Source organism: Martes martes, assembly GCF_963455335.1.
Source record: "Martes martes genome assembly, chromosome: 5".
Classification (NCBI taxonomy): Eukaryota; Metazoa; Chordata; class Mammalia; order Carnivora; family Mustelidae; genus Martes; species Martes martes.
This window is the reverse complement of record NC_137892.1, coordinates 86595130-86615062: the sequence shown is the minus strand read 5'-3', so window position 1 is coordinate 86615062 and position 19933 is coordinate 86595130. Positions and strand designations below refer to the sequence as shown.

Sequence of the window (19933 nt, the reverse complement as noted above, 5' to 3'; positions counted from 1 at the left end):
GAATCATATGATATTTGTTTTTCTCTGGCTGACTTATTTCACTTAGCATTATACTTTCTAGATCTAACCACATTGCAGCAAATGGCATTATTTTTTTTTAAGTGCCTGAGTAATACTCCTCTGTAATTCTAAACTGCATCTTTTTTACCCATTCATTAGTCGATGGACACTTGTCAAGCTAGCCCTCATTCTTGAATTTACTTTGTTTTTGAGCAAATACCATGCAATATTTCTGTCAGGTGAAAGTTACTCTGCAGATCCTGTGGTTGAAGATTGAACGATGATGATTCCTCAGGGGATGGTGGAGTCAAGTCCCCTGCCAACCAGGTCCTCAGGGACATCTGGTTCTCAGAACTCTCTGCTTTGATATGGGAGTTTAAACCAGTTGTGTAAGTGACAAACGGGGCCCAATAGCGACTCTGGCAACAAGTGTTTGTGGTGGGCTTTGCAGACCAGTTCTTGGCCAACCAACCAAAAGCAACTGAGCACTTGGTTTGAACTGTGGGGAGTAGAAAACACTAACCTATCTCTGAAGATCTTGTGCCTGTCTAGGGAAAAAGCAGTAAACACATGGCAAGGTGATTCTTGAAGATAGCATAGCTACTCAGGTAAATCTTGTCAAATATGCTTGAGAAGGTTAAAGAAAACCTATTTTCAGTGGATTGTATATTAAGTACTAAATTCATTGAATGGACTCCCAGCTGTACATGGGGGTATGAGCCCTGGAAGATGCTCATATGTGGTTGTTCATGCTAAGTGTGTAAATCCATTCAGGATCTGTCCTGATGCCCTCATTTCCTAGTTATCTTTCTTTGGGTATCATTTGGCATTTAAGGTTTGGAAACTACATTTAAGGACAGTCTTTTTGGCTGCAACTCAGAATGACCAGAGCTGGCCAGCTCTGTAGTTTCTAAGCAGTTAACAGGAATCAGGGTCTTTAAGAGTTGAGCAACGACATGATTGTTCCAGCACCTGCTGGTGTTGAGAGGTCTGTAGTACAGTTAGTCTGTAGGCATGGCATCCCCCAGAGTGAGGATGCTTCTCCAATCTGTTCCCTCTATTCCTGGATCCTGCTGACATGGTCTGGGGATGAGTCTAACATATTCTTTTAAGGCCACACCAAGCCCTCTCCTGAGATAGCACAGTGTCAGGACCACAGAACTGGGTGGCAGAGAGATATCTAACTTCAGGGCCTGCTATGCCATATAGTCACTGTGTGACCTAGGACAAGTGCTCATCTCTCTGAGCTTTTAGTTCCATTTTTTATAAAATACAAACTATCTATTCTGTGTGCTTAATGCATGAGAAGGCAAATTATGGCTGCTAAACTAATAAAAAGTACTAACCCGAAGACTGGCTTATTTTTCCCCATCCCTTTTCTAAAAGTGGATGGTCTTCTCTTCCTCACTGACTTCATATGTTCAGGTTACTAAAATAGAATACCATAGACTAGGTAGCTTATAGAGACAGAAATTTAACTCTCGCAGTTCTGGAGGTTAGGAAGGCCAATATTAAGGCGCTGGATTTAGTGTCTAGTGAGAGCTTGCCTCCGGGTTCATAAATGGCTGTCTTCTTGCTGTGGCCTCACATGGTGGAAGGGCTAAGGGAGCTTTCCGGGGTCTCTTCTATAAGGCCACTCATCCCATTCATGAGGATTCCACCCTCATGACTTGATCACCTCCCAAATGCCACACCTCTAAGTGCTGTCACACTGGAGGTTAGGTTTCAGCATATGAGTGTTGTCAGGGACACAAACATTCAGTCCATAGCACTGACCTGGCCAGTTATATGTATTAGTGGGCATTTCTTCATTATGTTCTTTTGTTACAGTTTGTTGTGTGCTTGTCTTTGACCCAGTAATGCTTTCTAAGTACTTTGTAGGGCAAGGAGCAGGCTGCAGGTCTTTCAGAAACGTCTGGGTCAGTTCTCAAGGATTGCTTTTTAGTTGTACCTTAGCTGAATTGAATTGATAAAAATATTATTACAAAAATGTCATAATACTTCCACTAACAACAACAATAATAACAGCAAATATTTACTGAATGCTTATTTTTGTACTGGGTACTGTGTTAGGCACTTCACTTGGAACCTTCTCAAATCCTTACCACCTTCTTGTGAGGTACAGAGGTATTCCCTTGGTTTTACATATGAGGAGATTAAGACTCGAAGATGGTAAATAGCCTGCTCATAGCTCCTCAGTGAGGTTGTGCACACTGGATTCTGGAGCTCTTTTCTCTTACCTCACTGTGCTCTTCTGCTTGTTTTTCTGTCTTGGGAGGGTGGGACAATGCTGGGCTGCCTGTAAGTCGTTGTTATTCAATGCACGTGTCATGAAAATAGAATTGGCCTGAAGGAGGGATCTTGATAATCTTCTGGTTGAACCTCCTGGAAGTATATTTGAGGTAACTGGGTTCCTTGCAGAGGTCGAGTTGTTCAAGGTCTTCCAGCTATTTAGTGATGATTTCTTCACATTTATTAAAAAATCAACTTAGGAACGTGACTAAACACCTAGTGCACTTTTAATGAAATCTCCTTTCTTTAATTATCCAGAATTCTTCCCTGATTGCAGGCCTCAGTGCTGAATACCTTTAACATCTAGCCCATCCCCACATCCTGGTGGGTAAAATCATAGTGCAGTCATGTGGAATGACACTGCCATCTAGTGGATGATTCTTTTTAAAAAATCAGCGTATTTTTCAAGAGCTATGAGGCTTCAAAGGAAATATTCACTTAACAAATGTACACTACACGCTTCTGTGAGTCTATTCAGGTGTTGAGCCAATTGTGGAGAGTGAAATGAATGATTGGCTTTCTGGAACTTTTAGTTTAGGACAGTGCCTCTTTTCCAAGAAGCATAGAATGGTGCGTCTCAAACAAGCCAGGAGATTCACTGCTTCTCAGGTAACAAGTGGAGAAATGATTTTGAATGGCTAGCCAGGTGGGCTGGGCTCTTGACCTATGAGTCCATTGCAGGATGGGGTCTAAAAGATATGTTGAATTCTGTGGCCCAGATGAGTAGGGACATAAGCAGGAGAAACATACCATTCCACTTTGATGTTTTCTTCCCTTTCCTTTGGAAATGCATCGAGTTAGGCATTTCTTCTGAGAACTGGATCACTATTGGCCACATAGAGATCAATTCATTCATTCCTCAAATCTCTCTTGAATACTTATTATGGGCCTGGCACTGTTCTGGAAGCTGGGATAGTAAAATGGAAAATGAGACTTAAGTCTTTGCTCTCATTGACATTATATTGCCGTAGGCAAAATACAAGAAGAGAGAATCATAGAAAAGAATTTTATATAGTGATAAGGAAACAAATTGGGAGATAATTTACTCCAGGAAGTCTTTGTCTTATGTACAATAATGTGGTCAATAAAGTCTTCTCTAAAGAGGCTAATATTTGAATGAAACCAGAAGGATGAGAAGGACAACCAAGAGAAAAGCTAGGACAGTGTTCTTTAAATTATGGGTATGTTGGTTTGCCTGGCTGGTTCAGTTGCTAGAGCGTGTGATTCCTGATCTCAAGGTTGTGAGTTCGAGGCCCACTCTGGGTGTAGAGATTACTTAAACTGTTTTTAAAAACTGTGTGTGTCATAAAAATCTGAACTACTGGGTCATGAAATGCAGTAGAGGAGGCTAGAACAGAAGAAGCCTATAGAGGCATGTTTTTTTCAGGTCATAATGTAAAAGGTGTTTCTTACTGTGTCTTAAAGTTTTAAAAAAAATTGAGTATTTATCAAGGAAAAGAGGTTTATCAGCAGAAGGAACACCCAAGTGCAAAGATTGATTGGCAGGAAAGCATTTGGAATGTTACAGGGCAGGGAGTCTATTTCGGAGGCTGGGGCATGGTGAAATGCTTTGGAGGGAGGCTGGGAGGAGGGATAGGTGGGCAGGTCATAGGGTGTCTTGTAGACATGGTAGAAGCCAGATAAAGGCATTGAGGGGGTTGTGAGAAGCTCTGACTCAAATTTGAAGAAAGCTCTTCTGGTTGCTGGGTGCAGACTGGATTGGGGTGGTGGGGAGAAAGCAAACAGGGAGACCAGTTAGGAGAGGAGTATAGTCACCCAGAGACTCATGGCTGACTTAGGGGAGGAGCTGGGATCACAGCCCATCTGCTCTGCAGTGCCTGGTGGTAGTGACAACAACTGTGCACACAGCATCTTTTGGTATTCAGATTGCTCATATCCTTTAGCTCATTTTCTCTTGAAAATAGCTCACCCCGCAGAGCAAGGGCAGATATTATCACCAGCCTCCAGGTGTGGGAAGGAGACCCAGAGAGGTTAAGGGACTTGAGCTGGTCTCTCTAGCTAGAGAATGCTAGAACTGCAAGTGCATGCCAGTTGTTTGCCGTTAGCTCTCTGGCTGATGCTGGGCTCTGCTGTTTGTCTCAGAGGAGTTTCCTCCATTGCTGCTTAACTGCAGGAGCCACTTCGCACATTTCCTGAATGACCCTTTCTTCCGTTGCAGTGTCAGTTGGCAAGCCTGAGCAGGGAGAATGTTGGAGGTGTGTGGGTGGTCTGGGGAAGTAGATGCATCCCTGGTGGAAGTGTGTTGGATTTGCACTACGAGGAAATTAAAGACTGCAGGAACATATGGGGCTTAGCTGGCAGGAGCCCAGGTGGAAGGGATGTCAGCCCAGAGGTCTGAACCGCCATACCTTGGGGGGGCGGGGTGGTGGAGTGCACACTTCTGAAACTGTGTCTCTGAATAAAGATCTCTCAGTCCTCAGATGCCAACTTGCTCTGCTTGGAGGCTTAGAAAATGCCAAGGGTTAGCCTTTCGTTTTGCTTTTGTTCAGCACTTACTCAGTAGACTAGCTTCTGTGTATTAATACGTTGATCTGGGAGGAAGATGCTCACGGGAGAGTGGAATGGGCTATTTGTGCTCTCCCAGAGTTTGCAATCTTCTGTTTATTTACATGATTTTTAAAAATTTTTTTTAATTTTTTTATAAACATATAACGTATTATTAGCCCCAGGGGGGTACAGGTCTGTGAATCGCCAGGTTTACACACTTCACAGCACTTACCATATCATATACCCTCCCCAGTGTCCGTAACCCCACCACCCTCTCCCTACCTACATGATTTTTTAATATCTCTTTTCTTCACTATGCTGTGAGCTCCATGGAGGAAGTTTCTTTTTGTTCATGATTGTTGAATGAATGAATGATTTGTCAAGTCCTTTAGGCAGAAAGATAGCAGTGCCATATTTGGTGTGATGGCAGCTAAGGTCTGTCCCAAGTTTCTTCTGCAGGGATCTTGAAAAGGGAACACAGAAAGACATGGTTCTTTGAGGGCTTTTCTTGTCTTTGTGAAGTATGTTGTAGAATGGTTTCTGATCCTTCCGTTTCTAAAGAGAGCAGAGTTGTGTTTCCTACCAGCAGGGGATTCATTTCTATTAAAAAATACTGGGTGATTCAGTTGGTTAAGCATCTGCCTTCAACTCAGGTCAGGATCCTGGGATCCTGGGATGGAGCCCTGCATCAGAGCCCTGCTGAGCAGGGAGCCTGCTTCTCCCTCTCACCTCCCCCCCCCCACTTGTGCTCTCTCTTGCAAATAAATAAAATTGTTAAAAAAAAATATATATATATATATAGTCATCGAAATGTGCATTCAGTGTAATTATCTGCTTTGAGAGATTGAGGTGACAGTGACGCCGCAGAAAGTCTACGAGCTTTATCGTGATAGTTGCAGTACTTTGCAGCATAGCATCTTGCTATTACACACACACACACACACACACTCTCTCTCTCTCACTCATTTTCTCCTCTGGCACCTATGTCCCACATCAACGGTTTAATTGTACTCATGTGTGAGCCTTTTCAGGTGTCCCCTCTCACACATTTGCAAAGAGGGAGGACTGAGGCTAGGTTGGGGTTAATGTAATTACTCTGCTGGGGTAAACTGAGTTTGTGCTTTGACAACAAAGAAAATATGGGAAACTCATGTGGAAATGGCCTTTTCTGAGGTCCCCTGCCCTCTAACAGCTTATTTGGTTCATTCCTGATGGGATGTGGATAGCCCTGCAGGTGGGTTTTTTTTTTTTTTTCCCCTCCTTCAAGATTGTTTTCCGTGGAACCCCGGTCTGCCCCAGGGTTCAGGAGGCAGTACAGACTACTAGGTTAAAGATGGTTGAGGTGCAGGGCATCTGAGTGGCTCGGTCAGGGAAGACTCGACTCTTGGTTTCCGCCCAGGTCCCGATCTCATGATTGTGCTGTTGAGTCCCACTGTGGAGTCTGCTTAAAGTTTCTCTCTCACTGGGGCACCTGGGTGGCTCAGTGGGTTAAAGCCTCTGCCTTTGGCTCAGGTCATAATCCCAGGGTCCTGGAATCGAGCCCCGCATTGGACTCTCTGCTCGGTGGGGAGCCTGCTTCCCTTCCTCTCTCTCTCTGCCTGCCTCTCTGCCTACTTGTGATCTCTGTCTGTCCAATAAATAAATAAAATCTTAAAAAAAAAAAGTTTCTCTCTCACTCCCCCCATCCCCCGCCCTGCCATGCACTTGCTCTCTTTCTTTTTCTCAAATAAATAAGTACTTCTTTAAAAAAAGGTGATGAAGGGTCTTGGAGGCAGATCTACAAGTACAGAAATCCTTATTCTGCCATGTACCCGCTGCTTCAGGTTCCCTAATGTCAGCAGGTTTCACTTTCCTCCTGTAAATTAGAGGTAATGAGAATATCTTCTTCTTAGGAATGGAATGAGGGTTAAATAACTATAGTTAATGAGGAGCAAGTAACGTAAAATATGTCCATCTGAGGGCATGGTGCCTGACAGAGAGTCAGTGCCCGGCTGAGCATTGTCATTATTCTTAATGTCTATCTCATGCTGTTTGCATTGTTTTTAAAAACTGTCTCCAGAGATTTTTCTGGCCTGCTTGCTGAATACTCTCCTTGGGTAGTGACCAATTTTTTTCTCTGAAATTCTTTCTTGTTTGTAGGCAGACAGCCAAGTGGACTTGGTCCGGCAGCATTTCTATGAAGTATCGCTGGAGTATGTCTTCAAGGTGCAGGAAGTCCAAGAGAGGAAGATGTTTGAGTTTGTGGAGCCTGTAAGTAGATGCTCAGGGTTTCGTGGTGTACCCACACTTTGGTCCCCCGCCCTAATTTCACTGTTAAGATTACAAAATGCTCTAAGTTGCTGATGAAGAGTTTGACCAGCCCCGGGACTGTGCCTCCTGCTAAGTCACGGTGCTCTGTAGATCTGGCTGACCCTTGATTGTCCCCAGAGGCCGTTCCTGGGCAACCTGAGTGGTAGTGGTGCATTCAGGGGTAGTTGCTTCCTCAAGCCCCCCTCCATTCTGCTAATTGGTGTCTAGGTGGAAAGAGGGCAAGGGCGGTTTAAATCTTGCTCGACAGTAGTGATTACACCTTAACTTTTCACCCTCCTACCCCCTTTCCTTCTCCCTCAAATAATCCAGATATAGTAGTTGCCTAAGGTAAAAGGGGAATGTACATACTACTTTCCTCTTTTTGTCTGCTCAATTCAAAGCCGCTCTAAGCTCCTCCCATGCATTAAAATGTGCTATTAGGGGCACCTGGGTGGCTCGGTGGGTTAAAGCCTCTGCGTTCGGCTCAGGTCATGATCCCAGGGTCCTGAGATCGAGCCCCACATCAGGCTCTCTGCTCAGCGGGGAGCCTGCTTCCTCCTCTCTCTCTGCCTGCCTCTGCCTACTTGTGATCTCTGTCAAATGAATAAATTAAAAAAAAATCTTAAAAAAATGTGCTATTACATAAAGTGATTTCTCCTTGTAGTTTGTTAAAACTGGGCAGCCAGGAGATTGTGCTTAGTGAACCTTAATGAGATTTGGACTTGGTCACTGTGTCTTAGTGGGTATAAAAGGGTGTCATGTAGAAACAAGTCTGGCTTTAGTTGAGGCCACCTTAGCCTGGTCATGGCTCAGGGGTGCTGCCCTGCCCCACTGTGGCCCTCCAAATGCACATGACCAGGATATCCAGGTACCACCAAAAGAGCATGTGGGCCTCAAATTAAAACTTCTGCAGACCTGGGATTCTTTCTTAAAAATGCTGGCTGTGATTGAGACCCCAGCTTGGGGTCTCTATAGAAACAAGATTCTTACCTACCTAGATTTAAGAAAGTGATTTTCTTAGGCAACGGAATAAAATTGTAAGAAACTGAAAGAAAATAACCACTCTTTTTAGTAAAGAATGTTCTGTGCTCTATTTCTAACTTACAGACTTCTGGGATGCTTTTTAGGCATGTAGACTCACTAATAGTTTTATCAGAATCCAGTTGGCTTTGCGATCTGATGCTTTGATTTTTTTACTATACTAAAACTGTGATCTTGGGATTCCACTTTCTGTCACTTCATCTGGCAAATTCCTTGAGGTCTTGAATTACTTCATTCTTCTTATCTGAAAATTAGAAACTTTAGAGCCAACTTCCTATCTAGCAGTGGTCTCTGTCACAGCTCAGGTCAAAATCCTCATGTTTCTGCAGAAGCCATCTGTCAGAGAAAGCGAGCTTATTGATTTCCCTGCTTAGGACACAAGGCTGTTAAAGCCAGCGTTTCAATGAGAGGTTTGCTGAAGACTGTTGCCTCTGGTGTGGGCGGGCATTCAAAAGCTGTTGCAGATTGAGGCTTGGGCATGTTTAATTGGTTTTTCCAGAATTTGTAGAGGAAAACAATAGTGTGATTGTAATAATCTTTTGTGCACATTGATATTATTCTGCAGTTGCCTGCTTTTGAGGCCTTGGATTTTAATTGGCCCATCTTCTTTGAGGTGATTTTGTTGTTGTTGCTGTCCACTTTGACCTCCCAGTAGGTGTTCCTAGTGAGTCAGGTACTATATCTGTTAACTTTTGCTGGGTGACAGCCACAAAACCTCATATAGCAGTAGACATTTATTTCTTCTAAATCTGGGTGTTTTAGCCAATCTGGTCTGGACTCAGCTGATGACTGCTGATCTAGATGGGCTTTCCTTCTCCTTATCCTCCTTTTCTTTCTCCTTTTCCTTTTCTTTCTTCCTCCTCCTTCTCCTTCTCCTTCTTCTTCTTTTCCCGCTCCTCCTCCTCCCTCTCTCCCTCTTCCCCCTCCCCCTTCCACTTCCCCCCCTTCATCCCTCTCCTCCCCCTCGTCTCCCCCCTTCTTTTTTTTTTTTTAAAGAAACCTGCAAGGAATAATCCTTCTACTTCCTGGCACTCACTTTTAGTATATCAATGTCTTGAGTCTTTGAGAGGCAGTATTATCATTGTTAAGGGTTCCAGAGCCAGACGGCCTAGATTTAAATCTCAGCTCAGCCATTTCCTAGCTGTGTGTTCTTGGGGGAAGTTACCTATTTTTCTGAGCCTTAGTTTCCTTATCTACAACATGAGTATAATAATATCACCTACTATACAAAGATGTTAGTGCACCCAAACGTTTATAGCAGCAATGTCTACAATAGCCAAACTATGGAAAGAACCTAGATGTCCATCAACAGATGAATGGATAAAGAAGATGTGGTATATATACACAATGGAATACTATGCAGCCATCAACCCCCCCCAGTCTTGCCATTTGCAACATGGATGGAGCTAGAGGGTATTATGCTAAGCGAAATAAGTCAGAGAAAGACAGTTATCATATGATCTCTTTGATATGAGGAATTTAAGAGGCAGGGCAGGGGAGTCATGGGAGGTGGGGAGGGAAAAATGAAACAAGGTGAGGAGAGGACAAATCATAAGAGACTCTTAATCTCAGGAAACAAACTGAGGGCTGCTGGAGGGGAGGAGGAGGTAGGAATAGGGTGGCTGGGTGAAAGACATTGGGGAGGGTATGTGGTATGGTGAGCACTGTGAATTGTGTAAGACTGATGATTCACAGACCTGTACCCCTAAAACAAACAATATATTACATGTTAATGGTAAAAGAAAAAAAGGAAAAAGAATATAAAGATGTTAGGAAGAATAACTTAGTTTATGCATGTACGATGCTTAGAATAGAGGGAATCAACCTACTTAGCACGCAGTTAGTATATAGTTGCTAACTAGCACCCAGTCAACCAGGGTCTGCTCAGATGAGCAAATGAGTCAAGTGGCAATATTAACAGGGCCTACCTGTTATGATATAAAAATTCTTGGTAAATCTGAAAGCATTTACTCACCAGTAGAAAAATTGCTGAAGATCCCACTGCTGTTTCTGAGGAGTTCAAAGCCTCATTAGGGAAGTATGATGAATGTAGTAGAGAGGTAGCCAAGGGAGCAAGCAGCTCAGTGCCAGTTGGGTCAGGAGGGATCATGTGAAGAAGTGGCAGAGGGCTTTCAAGAGTGGAAAACTGTTATGATTTGTGGATGTGTCCCAGGCCATGCAGTGAGGCACCTGGAAAGCTAATGAAAAAAATTTCTGGTTGGAATGAAAGGAAAGTGATAGGATCTTGCCTACAGTTAAATGAGTTGGTTGAGAGGCTGCATGTAGAATTCACATGTTCAACCTTCACTTTTTATAGAAGCAAACATGGCTTAACCCACCACCTCATGGGCCAGTCAGTGCTTCGGGAGCTGTAGATAGCGGGAGGATTGATCCAGAACACTGCTGATTAGATCTGTGGTTGTCAAAGTCTGAGGAATGCAGACTCTCAGGTTCTAACCCAGACCCAAAAATTAGGGAGTGGGGCCCAGTCATCTCTCTTTCAGTAAGCCCTCTAAGGTGATTCTGTGGCACTTTTAAGTTTGAGCCCCTGGCTGAGATGATGCAGAAGACCCTGAAATAACAGTTGATGATGAGGTGTAACTGTGTTATATGCTAATGATCCCTTCACCTCCATAATGTCATCCAGTCCTTACACTGTCTCTGAGGGTAAATGATTGCTGTTCCATGTCTGTTTTCAGATGAGGAAATGGAAGTACATTTGTTCTTTAAGGTGGTATCTGGTACCTGGCAGAAGTGGAATGATCTGGCTCTTAGTCTCTCTGACACAGTATTTGATTGCTTACATGTGGAAAGAAAACCAGCAAAAAATTTATTGAAATGAATTGCTGGGGCACTTGGTGTGGGTATTTATATTTTGAGGTGGTTGCAGTCAAGGGAATCTTCCAGCCATTCAAGGAACCTCCATGCTTACTGACTATGTTCATTTGTTTCTTAGAAAGTAACTTCGAGTACCAGGATGTTACTGACCTTCAGAAAAAAGAAACAAAATTTTAGTGTTCCAGGGAAGAAAATTCAGACTTCTGGGATCTAAACCATATTTGTGTGTGTGTGCTCTGGAAGCCTTTATTTTCTTGTTGAGGTACAAAATGTTCTGGAGATTTTGGATTGCAGATAATGACATCCTGATTTCTTGAAGGTGAAGCCACGTTCCATCTGTTCTCTGAGTTTTCATAATTGAAGGTTATGGAGTGCTACGGAGAACTCATTCCCCACGTTCATCAGACATTGCATTCTCTGAATTGTACCTTGAGAATATTTTTTGGTGCTTTGCCTTCCTGACCTTTCTCACTGCTTCTGCCCCATCGTAGGTCTTCCTTTTTCCCTTTGATTTGTTGTATCCTATTTTGGGTTCCCCCTTCCTCAGGCCGGGCTGGACACTGCCGCCACAGTGTATCTTATAACACATCCATCTAGGTATATCCGTCTCCTGAACAGCTCCTGTCGGCACTTCTATGCTAAGGCTATTACATAGGTGATTTCTGTCTTCACCACCATCCAGTGCAGTAGTAGGTCGCATTAGTGTCCTCCTGGAAAAGAGGAGTTACAAGACATTACATGGCTTGCCCCTTACAGCTTTTCATCACTCTACTGTCTGCCCTTCTCTTTGTCATGCAAATGAGTCGTTGTTGGTGAAACCAAGTACCACCAGCTGGGTTCTCAGAACAAAAACTTACTGCCTCTCATAGTTCTAGAGGCTAGAAGTCCAAGATCAAGGTGTCAGCAGGGCCATGCTCCCTCCGAAAGCTGTAGGGAGGTTGTCCTTTCTTCCTTGTAGCTTCTGGTGGTTTGCTGGCAGTATTTGGCATTCCTTGCTTAATAGGTACATCACTGCTCTCCCAGTCCTCATGTGGGCATCATCTCTCTGCTTCTCTGTCCAAATATCCCCTTTTTATGAGGCCACTGGTCATTTTAGATCAGGACCTGTGGGCCTGATTTTTAACTTGAGTATCTCCATAAAGTCTCTATTTTCAAGTAAAGTCACATTCTGTTACTGGGGTTAGGACTTCAACATAATTTTTTTGTCAGCGTTGGGGGAACACTATTCAGCCTATAACAGTAGCTTTATTCTATGAATGGAAACAACCTAAATTTATCAGATAGTCCAGAATGGTACAATTGTCACCAAATGGAGCACTTACATTTTTGCTCACTTAAAAAAAAATATATGTATATATATATATGCATATATGTATGTATGTATGTGTGTGTATATATATATATATACACACACACTTAGCTATGTTGTCGGCTAGGAAATAAGAATAGATATTTTTTAGTTACTTTCTGAAGAGAATAAGGAAGGGGGTCCTTGAAGGCAAAAGGAGGTGGGGCAGGTCTTTCTTTGGTATTTCCTTTGTTGTGCTATGATTCCGTGTCTCTGACTGTTCAGGGAGGAGCCTATATGGCTGTGCTGACTTATCTGCCAACCAAGGTGAGGCTACAATAAGCTTATATTCTTTGTGTTTGAGTACAAGCATTTCTTTGAGGCAGATAGACGATCCCATCTCTGGGGTCTTTCTGTGGGCCTCGCCCAGCCCTCTGTGGAGTGGACTTTCATTTCCCACTGGGTAATGGATTCGTGCATTGTGTGAGAAGGGGATGTCAGGAGGTGGACCAGGGGAAGAGAGAAGCTGCCAGGGGAGAAGGGAAGTGGGCCAAAGATAACAATATCTATGGAATCATTTCCCATAGAGAAGCGGACAATCAAGCATGATAGCAAAGGAAGTGAAAACCAAAATAAATACTAGGAACTCTCTGCCTTGGAGTACTTGTGTGCACGCCCGGGTGGTGTCCTAGGGAGCTGTTGGAAGATATTTAATTACCTTGGGCAAGAGAGGCCCTGTTGACTTTAAGTGGAAGATAAATCAGAGTTAACAGGAGAAATGACTTTAGAATTAGCTGCTTATCTTCTGTATTATTCTGTAGGAGTGGATGATTCAGTGCCTTGGAAAAGTGATGGGCACAGCATTCAAAAATGGAGGGCAAGGGGTGGAGGGGAGGAAAAGATAAGAAACAATAGTTTTCACTGTGAACGCTGACACTAGGTTTGGCGTAAGTGTCTCTTCTTCTCTATTACTGGAGCCATCTAGGAAAGGAGAGCCTAAGCTTTCCTTTCAAAAAAAGTATTTTATATAGTGGAAGTTCAATAACTTCCAACATCTTTCAAGAAAAGAATTTATTATTAGTCTTTGGTGATTCTATGTGGTTTACCACTCATTCATTGATTTATATAAGTGATCTGTATATGGTGTCACAAGATATTTTTTGAGCCAGATATCTTTGACCCAGCAAGGCCTGCTTTCTGACCTCCCATAAGGATCTAAAGGGATAGTTGCCCTGGAGACAGTAGTGGTAGGTTATCATATTATTTAAAAGCAGGGTTTTGCCTTACCTCACAGTACAGAGCTCTTTGATCAACTGACCTGGGCATGTGGCTCAATCCAAAAACCATTCTTTGCTCTAACTCAGGTAGAGTAGCACCTACCTTAGTGCTTCCCACTCCTGCCACAAGCCAGGTGGGAGACGAACAGGGGTGGGCTGAGTTTCCCTTGCCATCATTGTTAGGACTACCTCTCAGAAGAGGAGAGTTAGGTGAAAAATAAAGTGAGAATATGTTTAATTACTAGTATGTTCGTTTTAGGAACTGGAAAATCAAATACCGATATAAAGCAAGGCAGCTGCATCTTGATGTAACATGTGTTAGAGGCAGATCAGGGAGGTTAGAATAGACTACTCAGAGAATGTGAGTTGAAAAGCTTGAGTTAGAACAGGGATGGAGTCCCCAAATGCAGTACAACAGAACTTGTGACAAGGTAAAGTTCTGGTTTGTCTAAAACCTTGTTGAGGCTTTTATTACAATCCTTTCTCCAGGTTGAGATTTGGAACTGAGGCAGGAGGCCTAGAACTTGGGAAGGGGCCAGGGAAACCTAACAACAGTAGCTTTGTGTGTAGGTTCTGCAAGGAAATAAGGTAGGAACATTGGTTGAGCCTGGAGAAGTGAAGACTGGCGGAGCGCAGGGAGGGAATATTCATAGTTTTCAGAGTGTGAAGGTGTGTTGTGAGAATCAGGTTGAATAGATGTTTTCACTTTTCACTGAATACAAGACTACAAAGTGAATGGATTTAGTACCTTTTAGCTCAAGGGGATGATAATTTAGGGGAACCGTCATAACTGAAGATGTGGGAACATGGGAATATTTTAATAATAGCATCCCTAGTGTTTACCTGTGGATAGTTTAGGGACAGCCCAGAAGCACACTTGAGCTGAAGTCTGAGCCGGGTGATTTTCTTTGATTTAGCTTTGCCTGTTATATACTGCGAACTCAGGACATACCATCTTCCTCTTCTCCTCTTTCTGTTGGCTGTCAATATAACTACACTTTTCTGTGTGGTAACCTGATGCTACAGATGTATTTGATGGAGACTGAGTTGGACTTGAAGGAGACTGGTCTTCAATTTCTGAAGAAATGATTTTCTTTGAAGGTACTGAGGCTCCGATTAAGAGCTTGGATGCTGATGGTGAGGAGACCTGGTTTCAAATCCTGGTTGCTGCTTATTTTGTGTTTTGGAGCAAGTTACTTAACCTCTCTGAACTTGCTTTCTCAATATGGAAATGGAGACAACAGTAGGACTTACACGCTAGGCTGTTAGGAGCATTTAGTGAGAGCAGACATATGTTACAGTGCCTGGCATACAAGTAAACTCAGTAGATGATAGCCATTTTTATTACTGTATTCTAGCTTTTAAGATCAAGGTTTGGAACTCAGGTTAAAGCTGCATAATACCTGTTCAGCATGCTAATGTGGACTCTGCCCTTCTTTCATTACAGCTACTGGCATTCTTGCAAGGACTCTTCACTTTCTATCACCATGGTTATGAGCTGGCCAAAGATTTCAGCGACTTCAAGACTGAATTGACCATTAGCATACAGAATGTGAGTGGGCAAAGGGATAGGCTTCCTTTCCCTGGTTGAGGAAAGGAAAGAACACAAAGTATGGGTCTGATTGCATAGAGATCACATATTTGGATTGGAACATAGATGAGGACGATGGGTCTTGCTTGGGTTCAAAGGGCAGCTGGGGGCAGGTATTTGTAGGGTGCTTGGTGGCCCCAGGTTAGAGCATCATCCTCTTTTCCATTATTTCTAAGCACTATTTATGTTCTCGGAAGTCCTGCTGATATTTTTGTTTTAAATCTGTAGCACCAGAGTCAGGATTTCCTTTGGCAGTGCAAGGTCTGGCCTCCTTCTGTGCATCTAGCTACTTGGCCACAAGAGACCTTGGAGGGTGTTCAGGGGTTGGGGGTGGGGCATACATGCTGGCCTCCACTCAGAGGATATGATCTTGTTCAACTTTCAATAATGCTCACAGGAAATCCAAGTCAGAGCCTTTTACTCCATCTCTTTCCCCAAATTTTAACCAGCGGGACCTTTTGGTGCTCAGAATTGTACTAAGGGTCCTTTGGTTAGCAGTTATTGATCTCAAGCCCCTACTTCACTGTGTGGCTGGCTATATTAGTCTGCATGTTGTCTTTGTCTCTAGATGATGCTGTGTAGAAAAGAAACCCAAGTGTTGCCTTGTGAGTTGTATTGCATGGGTTTAGAAGCCTAAAGCTTGCCCTGCCATGGTTCTCTGTGTTGTTTCGGAAAACAGGAAGTTGCAGAGGACAAGGTTTCACAAAGCATGGCTTCCCCTTAGGCCAGCTTCCTCAGAAGGTAGACTCGGAAGTGGAGGTTTACATGTAGCAGGTTTACAGGGGAGTAACGTCAGCAGAATCACCTGTGTGAGAGAGGGCAGCAGACCCCTGCAGGAGAAGTTGAGCTGGGAGGCCTCAGTCAATGCCCTGGGGTGTCCTGGAGCTGATAAGAACCTTCACGGTGGCCCCAATAGAAGCAAGGGTACCAGACTTTGGACCCCTTCCCCTTTTGCCCCTAGCCTTGACTAGTCATGGTGTGCAGGTTGCACTGGGGGAAAGGAGTTACCTTGAGTGAGGATGCTCCCTTTTTGAGGAGGGAACCACCTATGAACCATCAGCAAGTGGCATTCCTGCAGTTGGAGAAATAAGTCCCTCTGTTCTGAAAGCCAGCCACATAGTGAAGCAGGGCCTTGGGGACCATTCTATGAACTATCTGAATCAGGGTCCCTTGGGATGCTTGTTTAAAATACACATTTCTAGGTCCAGAGGTAATAAATTAATCTTTAGGGGGCGAGGCCTGGACATTTGTATTTTCTCCACATTCTCCAGGTGACTTTGATGGTCTTGACAGTTTGAGAGTCATTCTGTATAGGACTTTAAGGTCAAAGGGTACATCTTGAACGTGAATATTTGCCCAATTCCTAGGTGGTTGAATGTTCCTTACCTGGTTTTAGGTTTCCATAGGTTGATGTTGAGGATTGTTAGAGATGGGAACAAGGTTTCCTTTCTTTGATTTAAATAAAATGCCTTTCATCCTAGACAAGAAATCGCTTCGAAGGCACCAGGTCAGAAGTGGAATCACTGATGAAAAAGATGAAGGAGAACCCCCTTGAGCACAAGACCATCAGTCCCTACACCATGGAAGGGTATCTGTACGTTCAGGAGAAACGTGAGTGTTGGTGGCAAACAATAGCTTGGGGCACACGCATGCCTTTTACCCAGGAGGTAGAGGGTATAGTTAGTAGTGCCTAACCTAGAGCACAGCTTCTATAAATGTAGATTTGGGTGAATGAGAGTAGTCCATAGTTGAGTTTTTTAAGGGAAAGGTATCCAGAGGTCTTGTCTACCTCCTCATGATGGGTTCTGTTTTCTTTGTAACTGGAAATTCCCTCGGGAACCTGGAATTCATTGAGGCTCTATGGTGGTGTTTTTTCTCTGTAGTGTCACACTTGACATGTCTGCACCCTTAGCATGGCTTTATCTATCACACTCTTGGCATAGAGGCTCTGGAAGGGCCTTGCATGCTTGACCTTATCATCTGTTAGTAGTCATATCCTTGGGTGGACTTACTATGGAGTGAATTTGTTCCATTCAAGACTTGTTTCAGCAGGGACCAAACATTCATAACTTAGGCCCTCTCCCCACTTTATTCAGTTGCTGTCATTTCAATACTTAAATTTTATGAGTAGAAACACAAACTCACTCTGAGTGTTAGGAAGAGAAATCCATTGTCCTGCCCATGAGATGTCAAGGAAAGAAACACCAGGTGCTGCTCACCCAGACTTCTCTGTGATGACTCACAGACTACTGTGCAAGGCCTGGGGAAAGGCTTTTTGATGGGGCCGCGCTGTGAGGGTAGCACTTCCAGACTTAGCTCATAGAGTGCTAGTGATAGAAGAAAGTCAATTTTTTTTCTTTAATTTTTGTTTCTTTCTTTTTTTTTTTTCTTTTTAGTTGGACGTGTTACTCCTCCCAGATTTTTGTGGGTTTCGTACTCTTTACTGTCCTTTTGTTGATTTAGGGCAAGGCAATGTCTTCATTCCTAGGAGCTTACTAATGGAACAAAACACTTGATTTCAGTGATTATTCTAGCTAGTGATTGCTCAAAAGTTTGCTTGGCCCTAAAATTGTTGCCTTGTGACAATGGGGGCAGTAGTGGGGTTTGAGGTTGGACGTATTGGACATCTTGAGGGGTTTTATGCCCTTTATTCTTACAGGGATGAGCTTGTTGAGGTTTGTAAGAAGTGGAAGGTACTGTAGTATTGGGTTTTCTATAAGCCTCAATATAAGATGTTAACTTTTTTGCCTAATGAGAAGATCCAGCCCAAAAAGTTTAAGGTTAATTGAATATAGTTCAGAGTCCACTTAAAATACTTAATTTGTTAATATTATTCACTTACATATATGAAATCTGCACTCACATTAATAATCCAATTTTATTCAAACACTTCACGTGCCTTTTAAAACATGAATGTCTTGATTATCATTAGAACGAGATTTTCTCTCAAACATGTGAGTCTAGAGCATATCAGTGGGATATAGCTCTTTTTATTTGAAAGTTTGGGTAACTTATTGCTTAGAAATAATTTGAACCTTGAATAAAAAATTGCAAGAAGAGTATAATGAACAGCCATATGCCCTTTATCTAGATGCATGAATTTTTACAATTTTCCCACAATTAAAGGTTTTTTTCTTTTTCCGGGTATGTATATACTCACATAACAGTCACAGAGACATTCACACATTGCCATTTTTTCTGAATCCTTTTGGAACAGATTCCATACTCCATGCTCCTTTTCTTTAGTATGTATTTTCCAAAAATAAGAATATTCTTTTTATGTAACCACAGTATAGTTACTTTATCTAGAAAATTTAACATTAATAAAGTACTTAATGTAAATGACAGTTCATATTCCAGTTTTGTCAGTTGTCCCAGTAATGCCCTCATAAAGCAGTTTCTTTTCCTTTTGTCTAGATAGGATTTCGTACTGCATTTACTTGTCATGATCTACTCTGTAATAATTCCTCCGCTTTTCTTTGTCCTTCATGACATTGACATTTTTGAAGAGTATAAGCCAGTTCTTTTCTAGAATTTTCTTCAGTGTGGGTTTGTCTCATGTTTCCCAGTGATTAGATTCAGTTTAGGGATCCCTTGTCAAATCCTACATAAGTAATATTTATGTTCTTCTCTGGGTACCACATTTAGTGGCACAGAATGGCCGTCTGCCCCTCACTGGTGATACTAATTTTGGTCAGTCAAAGTATCATTTAGTTTATCCACTGTACAGTCAAGATTCTTCCCTTGTAGCTCATTAACAGTCTATGGGGAGACCCTTTAAGACTCTATCTTTCTCATCAAGCTTTGTCCCCACCTAGCATCCACTGGCAGTTCTTACCTAAACGGATAGTTACTGTGATGGTTGCAAAATGGCAATTTCTCAGCTGTGTCACTCCTCCATGTTTATTAGTTGCCATTTAGTGTACTGCAAGGAGGCCACTGCCCTCCCTCTCCTCGTTCTCTTCTCTCCTTTCCTATCCATCCATCCATCCATCCATCCATCCATCCATCTTTTTGTTGTCAGGATGGAATTAAGGATTTCTGTTCTATTCAGTAGGCTAAATCCAAATCCAGTACTATCCTTATTTCTTTGGCTAATCAAATGGTTTAAGATACAGAACTTGAGGAATCTTTGTGTTGTTCTGTCCTTGGATTTTTTTCTCTGAGCCACAAAAATAAGTTAGAATGGTTGGTATTTTTGTCTTTGATGTTTCAATGTAGATACTTACTGTGTTGCTTTTTACTTTTTTAGTTTCCTAAGTGCTATTCAACACTTGCTATGGGCACTGAAACCCTGAAAAAGAACTACAAAATCTTTATTAAATCTCATATTACTACTTTAAAAAAAAAAACCCAGTTAACATTTTTGCTTTGTGATCTCTGTAAGCATCTAAGGCAAGTGTTGATTGAGGGCCTTGGAGGGTAATAATGCTGATTATCCTTTCTTTCCCTAATAATATTTTGTTATTCAAAATAAGGTAATTCGCCAACCACCAGGTAAAATCAGAGACTGTTAGGATTTGACTGAGGGGCATTCTCCGTCTTCCCTGAGGGATAATACTGAGGGACAGACTCCTTAGATTACATTTGGGTATTTATAGTTACTTCCATTTACATCTCTATGTCAGAGTTTGCCTGTCTGCTTTTCAGATCAATCTTGACTTCTGCTAAAGTACAGATTAGGGGTTTGGCAGTAGGTCAGAACCCCTGTATGTCTTTGCAGAGAGTTGCATAGTGGCTGTGTGGGAAGCATGAAGTCATCATGCCAGATGGGAACAGTGACAGGCACTTCGAGGAGCTTTTCTGTGT

The 19933-nt window shown here is 42.7% G+C and overlaps 1 protein-coding gene across 5 annotated transcripts in view; it reads left to right on the top strand.

Annotated features, from left to right (window-relative positions):
- The window catches only part of ARHGAP26 (Rho GTPase activating protein 26), a 437763-nt gene that overhangs the window by 117444 nt on the left and 300386 nt on the right, over positions 1–19933 (top strand). For all 5 annotated transcript variants that reach the window (XM_080803878.1, XM_080803877.1, XM_080803876.1 and 2 more), the window contains exons 6-8: positions 6940–7050; positions 14981–15085; positions 16606–16735. In XM_080803878.1, the coding sequence (XP_080660004.1) occupies positions 6940–7050; positions 14981–15085; positions 16606–16735 (346 nt within the window). The remainder of the gene's footprint in view (positions 1–6939; positions 7051–14980; positions 15086–16605; positions 16736–19933) is intronic.